Below are 17,088 nucleotides of genomic sequence, written 5' to 3'. Positions count from 1 at the left end.
CGCGTGTTTGGTGGTAGTGCCTACTTCGCCAAACCAACTTTTTTTGCTTCCACTTCATAGATCAGCAGTCGCCACATTTTCACAACGAAAACCTCCGCCTCCTCGTCGAGAACCTGTAACCAAAAAAGTAGAATACGGAGAATGAAAATGATAGATCGATGTTGCTTCCGAACGTGTGTTACTTACCATCTGAACATCGTCCAGTATACCCTGGGGAGTGCTACCGGCTAACACCTTGGAGCAGATGAAATCCACCAGCGTTGGTTCCGGTTCACCTATATACTCAATTATCTTTTTATTTATCCATGGTCGAATCTTCTTCTCGATCGTACTATCGATTTCGTTCCAATCGAGCGGATAATTAAAGAGATCGCTCTTCTCCGTTGGTATCTTGTCGATAATACTCTTAATATTTTTGCGCTTCTCTTCCTGCGATTTTTGAGTTTCTCGGCTCGATGCATCATCTTTTTTGCCTTTCGATGATTTTGGCGCGCTACCCGCCGGTGTACTGTTTGCCGTTCCAATCGGTGTGTCCGCTTGACCCCGTCCATCCTCGTACTCTGTAGAAAGTTACAAATTACACGATAGTATTAATACCAATAACAAGTTGCTATGGCAATCGTGAGTTTGGAGCGTGTGCTTACCTAATGGTACAAGTTTTCGTTTTTTCGGTCCGTTGGATTCCTCAGTGTCGTCATCAAGGCTGTTGAATACGTCCTTCATTTCAAGCTTTTTCTTTTTGGCATTCACGTTCAGATTTAGACTGATCGTTGGGCCTACTGCTGATTGCTGTGGCAGAAGTTGCTGATGGTGATGATGCGACGATTTGTCCGATATAGAGTTCATCTCACTGTTACTATTTGCTTCGGGACTTTCGGGAATTCCGTGCTGCGAGTTCGATCGCATCGAGTGTCGAGAGCTATCATCATCCAGCATTCCTCCAGAACCACCGTGTGCAGCCGTGCCTCCACTACCGTGCCCCATCAGTCCGAACGAATCACGCGTTTCAGAACCTGCATGAGGCGGATGTTGTCCAGCAGACGCGACGCGTTGCTCCGTTGCATTATGTTGACCGTGGTGCTGATGATGATGATGCGGATGATGGTGGTGATGGTGGTGATGATTGCTATTTGCCATTCCATCCATTATGCTGGCAGAGCCTGAACCTGGCCCATTAGAAGTACTGCTATTCGCGGCCTGCAGAGCACTTCCAGCAGGTGAATTAAAGTTATCCTGCCCACTGGAGTCCGATTCGATTGGTTCAGCGTCGACCGAAGCAAGTTCCCTCGAAGCTTGTGCCAGTACGTAGCGCTCTTTATTCATGCGTTCGCGTTCCTTCGCGCGCTGACGCTCTATTTCCCGCATACGCTCCCGTTCCAGCTCCCGTTCGCGCTGCTGCGATTGTTCCAAATTTACGTCAATCAGAATCTTGGGTTTGTATAGATCCTCGCGTTCCTTTTTGGCTTTCTCGAACTCGAGCGTCGGGTTGTCATACTCTCCGCTGAATATTTTGTTCTTCAATTCATCCAACTCCTCCTGTTCTTTGTTGCGATCCTTGGAATCGGCGTCTGCTTCACGAACTCGTTCAGCAAGTCTTCGCTGTAGCTCACGACCCCTGGGTAAGCAATACAAATCAAACGTGAAAAGTCAGTAGAAGCAACATAAAACAAAATATGTCTGTAGTATTACTTACTTATAGTACTTCGGATCATCACGATCGTCGTCATAGTCCTCAAGAAACTCTTTCAGCCGTTTCGCTTCCCGCTCACGTTCCTCTTCCTTGCATCGATCTTTCTCCCGTTCCTTTTCGTAATCCTTGGCCTTCCTCCTTTCACGAGCCTCCCAGTTGCGCAACCGTTCTTGGTACGCTGCCTCCTTATCACGGGCCTTTTTCTCCGCTTTCTTCCGTTCCCGAGCTTCCTCTTCTATTTCCTTCTCCTTCTGGATGTCACGAGGATTCCGGTTCACCTTGATATCTTCCCGCTCTCGTTCACGTTCACGTTCTCGTTCCCGTTCCCGTTCGCGTTCCCTTTCCCGTTCCCGTTGCCTTTCTAAATCACGTTCACGTTCTCGTTCGCGCTCCCGTTCGCGCTGCTCTCGCTCGCGCTCACGCTCACGCTCCTTGTCACGTTCACGCTGCTCTCGTTCCCGCTCACGGTCGCGTTCACGATCACGGGATCTCGATCTGCTACGCCGTCTCGACGAGTTCGAAGGTTTTTTGTCCTTGCGGGGTGATACTGAACGTCGTTGTTTTTCCTCCGTTCGCTTTTCCTCCCGCTTCTTGCGCTCCTTTTCTTTTTCTTTTTTCAGCTCCTCCTCTTCGGTGTACTTGCGAAATTTGCCTATTTCTTTATTGATAATGTCGCGCTTCCCGTCTTCAATGTCCACCGTTTGAAGCATCTTTTTCTGCTTGGCTTGAGTTTCTTCCTGTTGCTGCTCTGCCGCTGCCAGCTCTTCCTTGAAGTCTTCCAGTATGCGATTGATGCTTTCCATTGCATCATCATCGCCCCGCTTCTCCGACACTTCGTTGGTTGTTTCAGCGTTATTTTCATCCTCACGGAACGAATCAAGCAGCGCTTTATTCTTGGCATCCACCTTGGCCACCAGCTTTTTTCCTCCCACCTCTAGGTCGTGTACCAAGCGCACGGCACGTGCACCCCCGGCAGGACTGTTGGACAGGATTGGAAACATAGATCAGGAAATATTAGCATTCATCAACAACTGGCCCATCGTCTGGAATACTTACTCATATTCGCAGAATCCAAAGGTTGATACACGTTTCCAGTTTACCACTGTGCCGCAAGCTGCTAGTATTTGTTTTATCATGGGATCTGGTACCTTTTCGCTGATATTGCCTACGAATACGGTCACTATCGGACCATCGTACACGGGTTCTGGTTGGGGTGGTGGTTTGTTATTGTACATCTGTGGACGAGACCCGATTGTCGCCCCGGATCTGAAACTCCCTCCTCGGTTAGACGGGGGTGGCTGGTTCATAGCAGGCATCATCGGTTGCTGTAATTTAGTATTCATATTATCACTGATGAATAGTATTTATAATCGACTTCTTTAATGTATCATTTTTTACCTGTACAATTGGTGGAGCGATGTACGGTATCCCAGGGGAAACGATGGTGGTTCCCGGAGGACGAGGATGGAAAGACATGATGCTGATTTGTCAAAGTGCCCTTGCTTATCCAAAGAGCAGCATCAATTGAACCACACAGCGTTTTGACAATAATTTGCTGAAATAATTCACACTTGTGTGATTTGATTAAGGGGAGTGAACGCAACCTATACAAAACTATAGCTTGAATCGATGTTGTTCAGCTTGTAACCTAAGTGAAGACGACTCTGATCAAGTTAGCTGCCAGTCGTTTGCACACCAGAAGGTTTGCTCCGGAAGCTTCAGGAAAGCGGATGATCCAGCTTGTCAACAATCGATTTATGCTGTTGCCTTTACACCCACCAGCAGCCCAAAACAGTTGCTATGGCGGTACCTACACAATTTGATTCCGCTGGCCAGCCCTCCCCGGTTCCTTGCTTCGATAACGAGATGCACACACTGCACACAGCTACACGCACGTAACCCCAGCCCTGCGGACTCGCGGAGGCGCGCTAAGATGAAAACGAAGAACCTTTTTGCTTCTTATTTTGCTCTTCAAATTCCACAAATGCTGCTAACTTTAACAGTTCATTACAGTGAATCCCAAATTGGGAGGACTGGGACGACCTTCACCGCACGAGTCTAGCTAAACGCGAGCCGGTTTTAGCAGGAATTGAAGAATTATTTCTTTTAGATTTGCTGGCCCGTGCGTGCAAAAAAAGATAGGAGGACTTCGCGTTACTGAAAGTTTGTCAGGTTAGTTCATGCAGCACATTTTGACAACTGATTTTTCATCGCATACATGACTGCACATGAACTGGTGGCGATGGCCTAACCTTTAAGTTGGCAACTGGATACCCGGGTATTTTTTTCAACTTCGAACTGCAATAACTTTTGATTCATTGCTTTTATTCACCTGAAATTTTCCGTAGTCTCTCAACTTTTAATTTATGATTTTTTGATGCATAAATTGTAATTTTAAACAGCCTGTAAGTATTTTATTTTGATTTTTTTTAAACTTTACCACGTAAGTTGGCAACCAGCATACCCGGGTATTCCATACATTTTGTATGGAGAATGACGTTTCTCTTCTTCCTCTTTTCGTATTGTGCTTATTTTCGAGTCAAATTCAAGCGATTCCAAATTTCAATTTGAACGTTATTTTTATAATAAAATGAAAAAAACTTAATAAATAAATGAAATAGAAGAGAATATCTGGTCGGCATTACTTGCTTACAGCATTAAAATATAGAAAGCATTGTTTACCTATGAAAATCGTCACTTTTTTGCATCAAAACGTGTGGAATACCCGGGTATGCCGGTTGCCAACTTACGTGTGTAAATCTGGTTGCCAACTCTACGGCTAAAACATCGCGCACTCGCCGTTAAATAAGATTTATGATTCATTTTTCTTATCACCCAAGTTTGTCTTGAATAAACTTACACAATAAAAAATTAAACAAAAGAAAAACAATTCATTTATCATCGCCAGTGCAGCAAGGCGCAAAAATATGGAAAAGGATATTATGTCAGCAATCGTCAGTGTTGCTGCTCGTTGTATGACCTGCTTATTTGGTTGATTTCCTGTCACGAGCATGCAGTGAAAAAAACAATAAACAATTTTTTATCAAAACCTCTCTTTACCGGTCGGAATCATGCGTGTGCTTACCGATGCAACTTGCATTAGAGTGCTTTGTGGCCAGAAATTACTCATAGGTACGAACAAACAAATAATCATACGGTTTAGAATTACTTATTTATTTTATCTCTGTGTTGGACGAACTGTACAGGCATAGGAAACCAGTTGCTGCTCGTGTACCGCTCATCAAACGGATCGACGCTACGAAGGATCGCTCCATTGCCAAGGCTAGTGGATAAAATTCATGGAATAGAGGCATGCGTTATGAAGGAAGAACAATGGCTCGTGATAGTTCACGCTGGTCGTGCAACGTACAGTATCATTTTAGATTGCCAATCCCCTACGTTCTCTGAATGTGCTCTGCTCGTTATTCCGGAAGAAATAGACCTCCATCCGGTACCTTTCATTCGACGACGGTTAAACGACTGGATTAGCAGGATCTCACTGCTCTCTTCTACCGAGCTGTGCATTGTTACCGCGCATGGAGTAGCAGCGTTATTGAAACGCGGCGATAGCGATCGATTTTTGCAATGGGATGTTGTAGATAAAAGTCCGTGCGAGGACGGTTCTACGCTCTACTGTTCCACGATTACTGGCCAACAGTGGGAGAACGTTATAATACTTTCTGGCACTGCCTTAGGTCTTTTGCTGATCTGGTCCGTTGATGGTCCAAACCGGGGCAAAGTGTTAACGAGTGTCTCTGCCCATAACGGGGTCATTTTCTCGATATCGTGCAATTTTGATATAGGCTTGCTCACAACTACCTCGGATGATCGATCGGTTAAATTTTGGAACGTTAAACTGTCAGGTAATAAGGATAGCTGCTCGCGGGCGATAGAACTGCGTGAGGAAAGATATTGTTTCGCCCACACAGCTAGGGTGTTTCAATGTCGTATCATAAATGGAGGTAAGTTGTTTCACTGTTGATATGATTGCTCACTGTTTTTTTATGAATGAAATCATAATTTTAGAACACCAAACTCTGGTTGCATCGATCGGGGAGGATTCACACCTTTGCCTTTGGACTGTTGATGGAGATCTGGTGCTGAAGAAACGCTTAGATGAAGGACCCACATTATGGAGTATGGATTATGATCCCCCAAGTGCCACGATTTTTGTAACAGCGAGCAATGGAAACTTACATAAGTACTGCATACGTCATGCCATCGACGACGGGGACGATCTTTGTAAACACAAAAATGCCTTAACAGACATCAGCCCCAATTTGCAACGAAACGAGCATTTGGCAAAAGTTAAGTTCTTAAACAATGGATACATGGTAGCTATAACGAACCACAATCAGGTGATGATTTTGGATAGTAGTGGCACGATTGTACAACAGCTTGAAAGACTGGATGATTTTAAATGTAGTATTATAGAAATTGGAGCAGCATATCTATATCTAGCTGGTGGCTGCTGTGTGAAAATCTACAAAATCGGCAACGACCAACCCACTCATCTCGTAGGAAGCGAAAACATAACCTTCGACAAATCTTTTGAAAATGAAGCCGGCGTTGATGTAAAAGAGAGTTCCATAAGGTCATTAAATTACTGTACACGGTCGAAAAGAGTGGCCGTTTGCGATTCTAACGGACGATGCGTTGTGTTCGATGAGACATTGGCAGACATTGTATCCTGCCATATAATTCCTAACTCATCTGAACGATGGCTGACTGCTTTTGTGGTACTCAATGAATCATTGTTGCTTATGGCCGATCGTTCGGGACACTTGTACCTTTTTGATAAGCTCCAGGTAGAACCCGCATTCAAATTAACGAATGTGCACGGAAAGCTAGGCATCACTGCAATTATCGTTGAGGAAAATTGCCTGCCATTAACGGATGTGTACAACTTAAGAACCACTGGACATGATGGCCGGATATGTGAGTTAGCTGTGAATTGTAGGACACGCACATTGGAACTCCTTACGTTCAGCAAATCGGTCATCGGATGGATCGATCGCAAAATAGTACGCGGCCCAAAAACGTTCTACCTTGGCTTCAACGATTCACACTTCCTCGTGGTGGATGATTCCAATGAGACGTTTGTTCAGTTTGACTGTGGCGGAGGACACCGGTGTTGGGATTTCTTTTACGAACCATCAGCGGCAATCTTCACGTTCGTGTTCATTCAGCATAAAAAACTGAAAAAAGTACATTTTACACCACGCAACAACGGTGGCAGTGGGCTGACACTCTCACGCTTCAACTGGCACACACGGGCATGTAACGTGTTGCAGGTAGCGAAGCATGGAAATTCTTATTTATTGCTTTCCGGAGGGGAGGACAATATTCTAAGAATCAACGTTTTAGACAATGGGCAAATAGTGGAAGCGCCTCGTAAGCACCTGTTTAGCCATATATCAAGCGTAAAAACGATTCTAGTCAAACGGCTTGAAACCGGTGCACTGCTCATGATTTCAGCCGGCGGAAGGGCACAGATATGCTTAACCAGTATTGATATGGACAGTTTTCGCATAAAACAGGAGTATGAATATATGCTTTTGGCCACCGATTCGGAGCGCAGCCGATGGAAAACGAATCGACGGTCCACTTTCGATCCAGAAACAAAGTTTATGTGCGCGGCCTTTCTTACCAATGATCGAATCGTGTTTGGCTGTTCTGATGGGTTTGTGCGAATATATCAGCTTTCTACAACCGATCGTCAGTTTTCAGTGTCCCTGACTGGTGAAACATTTTACGGACGATGCATTTTAAAGATGATTAGCATTGATATTGATGAAAAGTCAATTTTCATAACAATGGCAACGGACGGATATTTATGCTTCTGGGATGCATCCTGCCCAACGGAGCCCATCTTCCGACATCGACATCATACCAGTGGCGTGAATGCAGTCGATGTAAAGCAAATTGGTGCGGGAAAACTCGTGTTTGTCACCGGTGGCGATGATCAGTCAGTTACGGTATCGTTACTAGAAATGAAGAAATCGAATGAAAAGCTACAGGTACGAGTGCTGAAGCATTTAAGTGAACAGTATATGCATACGGCACAAGTTACGGGATTAAAGTTGCTAGATAACGATAAAATGATTAGCGTTGGTGTTGATCAACGGCTGTTTGTGACCAGTTTTTCTAGCTATGATAAGCTTGTAGTCGAAAGCACAATCAACACATGCATTGCGGACGTAAAAGGAGTATCGTTCATAGAGGAAGATAATGAAGCAATTGTGTATGGTTGCGGTATTGAAATAATCCAGCTACAAGGCACATTGATGAACAGTAAAATGACGTAGAGCAATAAAGCCTTTAGATCTTCTTTCTGTAACTTAAAAAAGTAGGTTCATTATGAAAAAGAATGCAACAATTATACCAAACCTATTTTACATTTGATCAACAGTTTTCATATATTGTACCATAGCCCAGTGCTCTCCAACCTTTTTAGGATCGTGGACCACTTGGCTTTGAAAATACATTTGCTGTGGCCCACATTCATTGAAGGGATACATTTTTTAACCAGGTTAAAAGTTTTTTTTATTAAAGACATGTTAAAATCTTATTCTAGACATGCATGTTAAAAATTTTATCCTAATTGTGGGGGAAAATGCACGATATGTGTAGTAATAAGCTTTTCTTTTCCAAAAATAAATTATTTTGCGGACCACGTCTGTTAACGCCACGAACCACAGGCTGGAGATCACTGCCATATACCAAACAACTATAACAAAACTTTGACTACAACATAAGTTTTAATTCGTTTGAAAATAAGCTACTTTAAACTAAAATAAAATGAAATTTATCTAAAAGTAAGTTATGCTAGATAAACTAAACTACATTTTTGCGTACCTTTTCTTCTCTTGTTAAACCCCACGAGTTAAATAAACAATTAAACAATCAAGGATGTTCATGTACAATTCGTATCAAAAAAAGAATTGATCATCAGCGAAATAATTTTAAAGATCTTAGTTAAATTCTTAATAGCAAATACCAATTTTGTTTCAAGGGTATATCCGAGTTTTTAGAGAGATACAGTGCATTTATTTAAAGTAGCAAAATATAGCTACGACTCATGTTCGACTTTATAAAACTCCCTTTTCCCTATTTTTAAATCATTCAAAATTAGCCCAGTTCAGACAATTCGAAGAAAAAAAGAAACGTTACTGTTTGGCAAATCACGCGTTACCCTGTTCCTGCATACAGCTGAACGAGCTAGTGCACTCCGACGATTGAGCGCTGCTACGCTCCGGTGAGTTCTGGCGAGTGGTGGATTATAGTTGGCGTAAGAAGCAGGAAATGTTCGGGTGGGTGTGTTTTCTCTGTTGTGCCAAATGGAGCTTGCTTCGGGGGTTTCACGAATTCCAGAACTCGAGCTGTAACGGGCTGCACGTAGCCATTATGATCAGAGCAAGCATCCTTGTAGCACCGTGCCACACGCACTCATTTTCTTGCCATAATTGAGTCAAAACTTATTGTGTTATAAAGAACAGGTGTTTATAAAAGGTGAAATTGTGTTTCTAATTTAGCCACGGTGATTAGTGTTGATTATCTACTGCAATTAACAGCTAACGCTTCGCGGGTGTAAGGACACTTTCATTGTACTTAGTGTTATGCTACCTGTCCATATGCCAGGACAGGAATAGCAGGGGATCTAGTAATCGATATTATGTACTTGCTTGAAGCACATCACGTCCAAAAGAGGAAGGCCGTATTAGGCGTTGCTATGCTACATTGACTGTCGAATTTTAGTGAAAAAAAGGAAGAATATTCCCAAAACCACTCGCCAGTTGAATTCGTCCGGAAAGGTGAAAGGGCAGCAATGACGGTTCTGATTAGGGAGTTTTTCCCTTTTTCGGCATGATGGCCATAGTCATTTACTGCGCACGACGAAACCGACGGCTACTGCTGTTGCTGCTTGTTCGAGTGTTTTGAAGCCGTTCGGATTTGTATGGCTTCGTATTGGGTTACTGCGAGTTTTCATCGCACGAAGAGCCTTGCGAAAGGTCGTGAATCTTCCCGCGTTCTAGCCAGCGCACGGTGTGTGCAATAGTGTGTGATGTGAATTGAGTGTCATTGTTGGGAAAGAGTTTGTTTAAAGTAAATGCTATACTAATTCTGCTACCGATGCCCGGGTTTTATAGTCAGTGGGGATAAGCTCAGCAGGAATGCAAATGAAACCGTGTAACATCTGTGCAAAATATACATACGTGATGTTTTCATTGTAATTACGAAATAATAGAACTTCTGTTATTGCAGTAGTGTGTTCTTAAAGAGGTGTATTTTGTGCTTGTTGGCAAATCAGTGTTTTTTGTGATGAAAGAAATTTTGAGATGACTATTCAAATATCCTTCGTCAAGGTTTAATGCACCTGTCAGCGTGATGCCTACATGTGAAATGGGAAACCAATGAATGGAACTTATGTAAGTGATTGAATCCAGTATCTTTCGTAACTATAATACATCTATCTAACCATCGAATCCTCGCAAACAAATACCAGAATGAGATACATTTTTTGTTTCTTAAAAAAAATGATAGCTGAAATCCAAAAGTGCTGTTAAGGGTCCACTGATGATGATTTATGTTGTACATCTATCGATTGCTCTGGGACCTTTATTGCAGCGCTTTTGGGTGGACTGGAATCAATGTGTGAATTGAATGGTTAAGCCAAAGTTCAACTCGGTTAACAGGAAATGTGTGTGTGATAAGGCCGCTTTTATTCTTCAAAAAGAAATCCCATGTTAGCTTCTACTACTTTCATGCATACATTTGCAACATAACACAAATATAGTTTTCATCATACATTTTCCATTTGTTTACGGTATTGTTTAAACGTGGACTGCGTAGTTATGTTGTTGGATAAAGAAGAATGACACAAGCACTTGCCTACAACCCATTCTCAATGTTGCTGATGAAAAATAAACTATTCTTTATCGCATTATTTATTCAAACTATTCTCCCGTACGACTTCCAATCGTTCTAAAAATACTATCAATGAGCCATACATACTCTTACAAACGTTTTTTTGCTGGAAGATTTAAATTTTTAACTACAGAAAATCAATAACATACCATTACCATCGGTTCAATGTCTGTACGTGTGTACAACGAAGGTTAGCATCGCAATGCTCAAACTACTTGTTACTACAGTAAGCGAATCGTAGGCATTTTCGATGCTGACGTGCTGCATCATTTAACGTTGCGGGGTAAAATAAGAGTGCTAACAGTGCTTCATATAATGACAACATAAAAGGATGCTAAACATGCACACATACACACAAATGTTTTATTATGCAAAAAAGTTATACCATAATCCAGAAACGCTTTCTGCTTGCTCATCATCATATGCTACCATTCAACAGCTACATCTCGCAAAGCTTTTCCTGTTTGTCTTGAAGAGCTGTAACAGTTTGTTTAGTGTAAACTTGCTTTAGTCGTCGGCCAAGTCCTGGCGGGCGTTCGTTCGTTCGTTGGCTTGTGAAGGATTCTCGAAAAACAAACAGAAGAAACCAGCCACACAACATATTTTGGATCTGCACCGAGACAATCCGTTACGATGAGAAGCCCTAAGCCCGCGCTAATGCATGGAGGCGTACGCGGGCATCAAAGTGATGTAGCATTATCGATTTTAAATAATCGTATATAGAAAGACAAAACCACCGACGTCGTAACAGGTTTTACTGTCCATAACCAGATCGTGCTCATCATTCTTTGGTTCGAAATCCTCCCCGTCTACACCGACACACGAGCAACCTACCGATGAACCATAGTCATGTACTAGTAGGCATTGCAAAGCCAGATCCAAGAGACATGAGGTGGCGCATGTTGCTAAGACGTCATACTTCCGTTCTGTCGTGCTATTTCTAATTCCTCGCCTGTACTGGCGATAAGCACGAGCGCAGGACAACAGTGTGGACGCTGAACCTGCCAAACGTCTCATCCCCACCCACTGCAGGTGCTACCCATATCCGTTGCGTTTGTCGTTAACGTATTTGATTTCGTGTTCCTGTTACATTCCCTGGTGCTTTCGTCACGAATTGCGGGACTTGCGGCTCGTGGGCTAAGTTTAGCGGCACGTTTTGTTTGTCCAGTGGTGATGTTTTTTGGGCTTATTCGCGGCCATAAGGGTACACTATGATCGATTTATTTTTTCGACCACAATCGCCAACGTTCCACCGCAGCCTAAAAGGATAATATTCCACAGAACGTTAGTGTTGTGGCCAGTAAAACATGAATGCTTAAATGGTTTAAGGGAAGGTATTTAATTAGCATTTCGTCGGCTGGTACCAGGAGAATGGTTAGAATCATCCAGAAAATACAGTTTATAAATAGCATTTGTAGTGGATTGTTCTGAGCTGTTTTTATCGTAATGGAAACATAGAAATATCATGTACTAAATACGACGCGCCAGCTTCGTATTTTGTACATGATGTTTGTATGTTTTCATTACGATAAAAACAAAACAAATCCCTCTACCAGCACCTTAAATTAACAACAACACAAAAGCACCTTATTCATGTTACACCTATTAAGCATCCCTTTTATATACTATTATTGATCAAATTCTAACATTCTTCTACTAGAGACTTAAACATTCATAGCAGTGAAGACAATTTATTTTATTTTATTTTGTTATGCCAATTGAATTTTCCATTTTCAATGTGAGATCTGAATAATTCTATCGGAGGAAATAGCCTAATCACTTAAATGTATTTTGCTCTTCTTTAAAAGTAACAAAGAATGCATGTTTTCTTTCTTAGGCATAGCAGTAAAATCGGAGTTGTATAAGAATATCTATATACTAATACACCAACTGTTCGTTAGGCTCTTCCATTCTCAAATGAAAAACAAAGTATCTATGGAGTAACTCTCACAAATGAAGGTCATGTAAACTATTAATATTGCGCGACAGTTACAATCACTGGTGAAGATTAATGGTCTTCAGCAAGTATTGTTTTATATAATAAATGATCTTCTCGTTCCCCTGAATGACATTGATCCTGATTTTGGGCGTTTGCGAGTGTTAACCATAGAGTTTTCCACTAGCAGCACATTTAAAATGCATGTTTCCTTTTTGATAAAAGCTACTAACAAATTAAAAAATGGACCCAAATTCACTACACATCCGACATCTGCTTGGTTCCCATGCTTCCGAAACACGAATGTAAAACGTGTCTTCATCAGGTAAACCGTGCTGCATTTATGTGTTGTTGGCTTTTCGTTTACAATGACTATCATGGAAATGTATCGAGTTTTTAAGGACGCTGCTAGAGCGTATCGATTATTATTGTGTATGGTGTGTATTATATTACACGCCTTTTCTTCCCTTTGTATTGAACAAATTCAAAAAGATCGCATCACTTGCCTTCACGTTACTTTTAAAGGATAATGAACGATATGATTGTATTAAACGTATTGTAATACTGTAAACATTTGTACGTTGCTTACCTTTTGTGTATGTAATATAAAATATGCTTTCGCTGCTTACCTTTCCTAATACTCATTACTCATAAAAAATCATTGGTGATCATCAAGCGGCTGATGTTTGCAAAAAAAAAAAAAACTGATGATTAAAACAATATTATTTACAAAAATTTACAAATATTTACTAAATCCCAATAAACTGTCTAGTCGAAGATGTTTCATAAATTAATAATAGTAAAAGAAATTAAAAAAAAACTACGGTTTTCAGCATGTCTGCCACATGGACAAAATTTAACTAGTACTATCAGTTCGATTATGGTCGCTGTACAGTTCACAAATCGCAAAATTGTTCGATATAGTTCAGAAGATATGGGAATATTCGTTGTTTTGCGAATCCACAATATGCAAAAAATCCATACACATTGACCTAGTTTTTTTTTCTTGCAAAAGAAACTCGATGCATCGAATTCGGTATTGAACATTTTATTTGTCACGTTGGCGTATGAAATAATGGTGTATCGTTATAGGCAGCTTAAATTATACTAGTATAGATTTACGACCACTACGCGGAATCATCGCGCAAATCGATCCGTATGTCTATGTCAAATTCTGGCTCGTAGGGTTGCAACGTTGGATTGCCACTGCCGTTACTGGCCGTGGCCGCTGGACGGTTGGCCGTAGTAGGTCTGCTAGAGCTGGAGTACTTCAGCTGGTTGGCGAGTGACACTGAACTAAGCAAAGGATCGTTCGTGACCCCTGGCGCCACGTACGTAGGCCGTCTGCTCGGTGGGGCTGGCGTTGTCGTTGTCGTCGTCGTAGTAGTAGTAGTGGAGGTTCTTTGCAGGAATGGTGCAACATACGGTGCCTTGGTCGTGGTCAATGTCGGAGCAATGTAGGGCCTCGGCGGTGGAAAATTGCTTATGGGTCGCACCATCTCGTACTCGGTTGGGGCTGGATGTGCGTTAAAATACTGGTAGCTTCCAGGATGTTGGTTATACTGCACACCTGATGACTGGAAGTATGCTGTACTACCGCTAATGATACCGCTACTGCTGCTGATGGATGTAGGCACACTGATGTTCTTCACGCTGGGTGGGTGATGCAATTGAATCATCTGGATGACTCGCTCAGCCAAACTGCCCGTGTACGAAACGGCTCCTGTGGACTGAGTCAAGGTGTATGGCGACTCTCTTTGCGCGGTGGCAGGTTTGGAAGATGAGTATTCCGCAGGTACGAAGTTAACCGTTTTTTCGTGTGACTCGTACACCGGCAGCAGACTCTCCTGGGTCATGTACGTTTGCTGAGGATGTGTCTGGAATTCGTTCGTCGCAATTTGCTCTACCGGTGATGCAAAGCTCTTGAGCGTGTATGGCTGTTTCAAAGCTTGGGGGCGTTTGTAAAATTTACGCTTGTCATATCCGGATGACACACCATCATTATAGCTGCGGAAAGTACAAAAGGCATATGGGGTGAAATTAAAATCATGGAGAATTTATAGCAACATTTTGACTTTGCGGTTTGCATACTTACTGATAGTTATACTCACGACCTTCACCTAATTTTATATAGTCCAGTCTGTGTTCCGCTACATTGTACGTTGCCACCAACGGCTGATACCAATGCATAATTGCAATCTGTGAAAAAGATACCAAGTATAATCTTAGATATGCTTTGGTTTCTAACGAGCTGATTTTCATTTATTTCTACTTATGCTTCCTATCATCCATTTCAAATATTTTTCTTTGTTTTATCGCTACTGACAAAAGCCAACCTGTCGTTTATAATTTTGATTCGATTAAACTTAATGGGCCTGTCCTTATTAATTGTAGAATAACCTAAAAAAAGACAGCGTTCGATCTTAATTTTCGCAAATATATGAACATAATGTGTACGGAATCTAAAAAGTGTGATTTTTAACAAATTTTTTTCATCATTTAATTTTATCCGCAAATTATAACGCAAACTATTTAGCAATGAATTAACCATCGTATATTTCATATGGGTTATTTGTACGGTTTGTTTAAATCACTGATATCAAACTCATTTTCGATGGTGGGTCGGTTTACGTATTGCAGACAATAAACTTTTCCAGAGGAAGAGGTGGTGGGGGGGGGGGGGTGCTTCATGCATTTAAGCGACCATATAACAGGTTATTTTCGGGGGATTTAAAGCTTATGCTGTATGACTTCAATGAAATACATTTGTTTGTTCTGCTACAACGATTTTTTCCCTATGTTTGACCACTTCTTCCGCAGCAGCAGAACATATGTTCGATCGACATAGAGGTTGCACCTTTGGAGCCGGAACAAAATGTATATTTTTTGTAATCTCCGACCATTGTACTTGCCCCTTTAAGAAATGTCAGTGGAAGTTGGAGATTCTACGCTGGGTAATCAATGGACCCCAGGGCTCACAATGGCAGTGAAATAAGCTACAAAAGGCTAATGTTCTGAGCATAACAGACCTAGGTTCTATCCCATCACCGAGGCTCCCCTGGGGCTCAAACGCTCAGAGGTTCTATGAGCAAAACAAACAATAAGATATATCTACTTATGGATATATCTGTATAATTCATCTTGCTCTTTTAATTTTAATAATCGCACCTGTATGATTTGTCATGTTTTGGTTCATACAAATAATTAACAAAATTCATCACGGGCCAAATTGAAAGGCTTTGCGGGGCTTCAAGTGCATGTAAATTTGTTGATTGATCGGACCATCAATAACATAAAATCATCAAAATATTTAAAAAACCATTTCACCGCACATTTTACAAATTGAACTCAATCCTTCAGTTAAGCATGATGCGTAAATTCTTCATAATATTATTTCTATTACTACACACTTTTATGCCCTTGAAATTAACCCCATCTCTTCGACATAAAGAGATTCTTGTTTTGATAATATTTTGATAATAACTGAAAAAAATATTGTTTATACTTCTAAAATGAAGGATTATGAAACATGAAATTTAAAATTCAAAGAGAAGACGTACTTTTTATGAAATATTTATATCAGTATCTCAGTATCTGTCGAATATACTGATTAGATGTAAAATACATCGTACGTCAACATCTTACCGGATAGATGTTGAAAAATAGTACAGTAGATACACAGAAAAAATGGAGCAAAAAATAGATGTGTAACCAACACAGATTCTGACTTGGCGCAACGTTCACTCAGTTTCCAGCATCAACTTCGTCTGTGTCGCTGTTGTACCAATGATATACAACAGCACAAATCTTTCAAGGCCGTCGCCAGTAGGTGGAACGCACATTTCGTGGGTTTAGCCCGAATTCATCAATAATGTAAAAATGCACGCATTTAATCCCACCTTAAACGCCCCTGCGGCAGGTGTTGAAAGTAACAACTAGCCACAAACGACAAAACAAACAGTGCGTAGCAGAAAGGAGACTCTGAGAAACGAGGAAGTTGGTCAGTGTTGGCCAGCAAACGGTTTACAGACAATGGCGACGGCACGCAACCACGTGGTGGAACTTTGCGGAGCTTGGAAGCACCTTGGTGGTACCATTGAGGTTTGATCCCATATCAAAGCCACAAGCGTAGTATAGCTGAGATCGTATTGAGATCGCGTTGAGAAATCCATTGCCAATCGGCAACCGAATTGGATAAACGTTCGATTAAATCTAAACCAAAGCGAATGTACTAACGCGTGACGTATTCTATTAGTTACGATCATTCAGGCTGCACACGATGGCTTCGCTTCTACTGTTAAGGTAGATGAGAGAACACATTATGCGTAACGTTTTCTGTAGTCATGTGACGTTTTCATTTTACCATATGACTACACCCTATTTCGAGAATATCATAAGCTTTTTTTATTGATCGCTTTGAGCGAAAACTCAATTTGCTTCGGAAGAAATTATGCGCTGTACATGTTTGCGATCGCACGAATACGCAGGGTAAGCAGGTGTGGGCATGGTGGTTGTACCGGTGTGCATTGAACAT

At 41.6% G+C, this 17,088-nt stretch overlaps 4 protein-coding genes across 20 annotated transcripts in view; 2 read left to right on the top strand and 2 right to left on the bottom strand.

The window, feature by feature from the left end:
• Nucleotides 1–20: 20 nt before the first annotated feature.
• LOC121587674 (RNA-binding protein 25-like) lies at nucleotides 21–3,868 on the bottom strand. Of its 3 annotated transcripts, none has more exons than XM_041904663.1 (7): nucleotides 3,505–3,868; nucleotides 3,089–3,260; nucleotides 2,747–3,015; nucleotides 1,694–2,668; nucleotides 645–1,615; nucleotides 187–560; nucleotides 21–113 (listed from the first exon to the last, which is right to left on the bottom strand). In XM_041904663.1, the coding sequence occupies exons 2-7, from the start codon at nucleotides 3,164–3,166 to the stop codon at nucleotides 21–23; spliced, it is 2,760 nt and encodes a 919-aa protein (XP_041760597.1). In that variant the 5' UTR covers nucleotides 3,167–3,260; nucleotides 3,505–3,868. The 3 variants fall into 3 exon arrangements, with proteins under 3 accessions (XP_041760597.1, XP_041760598.1, XP_041760596.1); XM_041904664.1 differs by having other exon boundaries at nucleotides 3,089–3,245; XM_041904662.1 differs by having other exon boundaries at nucleotides 3,089–3,868.
• An 827-nt stretch (nucleotides 3,869–4,695) lies between these two features.
• Nucleotides 4,696–9,924, top strand: LOC121587681 (WD repeat-containing protein 6-like). Its single transcript, XM_041904686.1, has 3 exons — nucleotides 4,696–4,822; nucleotides 4,897–5,652; nucleotides 5,717–9,924. Exons 1-3 carry the CDS (start codon nucleotides 4,762–4,764, stop codon nucleotides 7,996–7,998), a joined length of 3,099 nt encoding a protein of 1,032 aa, XP_041760620.1. The 5' UTR covers nucleotides 4,696–4,761; the 3' UTR covers nucleotides 7,999–9,924.
• LOC121587682 (putative thiamine transporter SLC35F3) overlaps nucleotides 9,082–17,088 on the top strand; it is a 29,041-nt gene continuing 21,034 nt past the window's right edge. For 5 of the 14 annotated variants that reach the window (XR_006004091.1, XM_041904689.1, XM_041904688.1 and 2 more), the window contains exon 1: nucleotides 9,088–10,119. The gene's annotated coding sequence lies outside the window, so the exon portion shown is untranslated. Of the gene's footprint in view, nucleotides 10,120–17,088 lie in introns of all 14 variants that reach the window. The other 9 variants (XR_006004092.1, XM_041904687.1, XM_041904698.1 and 6 more) reach the window with 5 other exon arrangements.
• LOC121587684 (mucin-5AC-like) overlaps nucleotides 13,582–17,088 on the bottom strand; it is a 28,154-nt gene continuing 24,647 nt past the window's right edge. For both annotated transcript variants that reach the window (XM_041904701.1, XM_041904700.1), the window contains exons 2-3: nucleotides 14,650–14,753; nucleotides 13,582–14,561 (exon numbers count right to left, since the gene is read on the bottom strand). In XM_041904701.1, the coding sequence (XP_041760635.1) occupies nucleotides 13,682–14,561; nucleotides 14,650–14,744 (975 nt within the window). In that variant the 5' untranslated portion in view covers nucleotides 14,745–14,753 and the 3' untranslated portion in view covers nucleotides 13,582–13,681. The remainder of the gene's footprint in view (nucleotides 14,562–14,649; nucleotides 14,754–17,088) is intronic.

The sequence above is a fragment of the Anopheles merus genome, chromosome 2R (genome assembly GCF_017562075.2).
Source record: "Anopheles merus strain MAF chromosome 2R, AmerM5.1, whole genome shotgun sequence".
Lineage (NCBI taxonomy): Eukaryota > Metazoa > Arthropoda > Insecta > Diptera > Culicidae > Anopheles > Anopheles merus.
The sequence above is the reverse complement of the archived record's forward strand: the minus strand, read 5'-3'. Positions and strand labels throughout refer to the sequence as shown.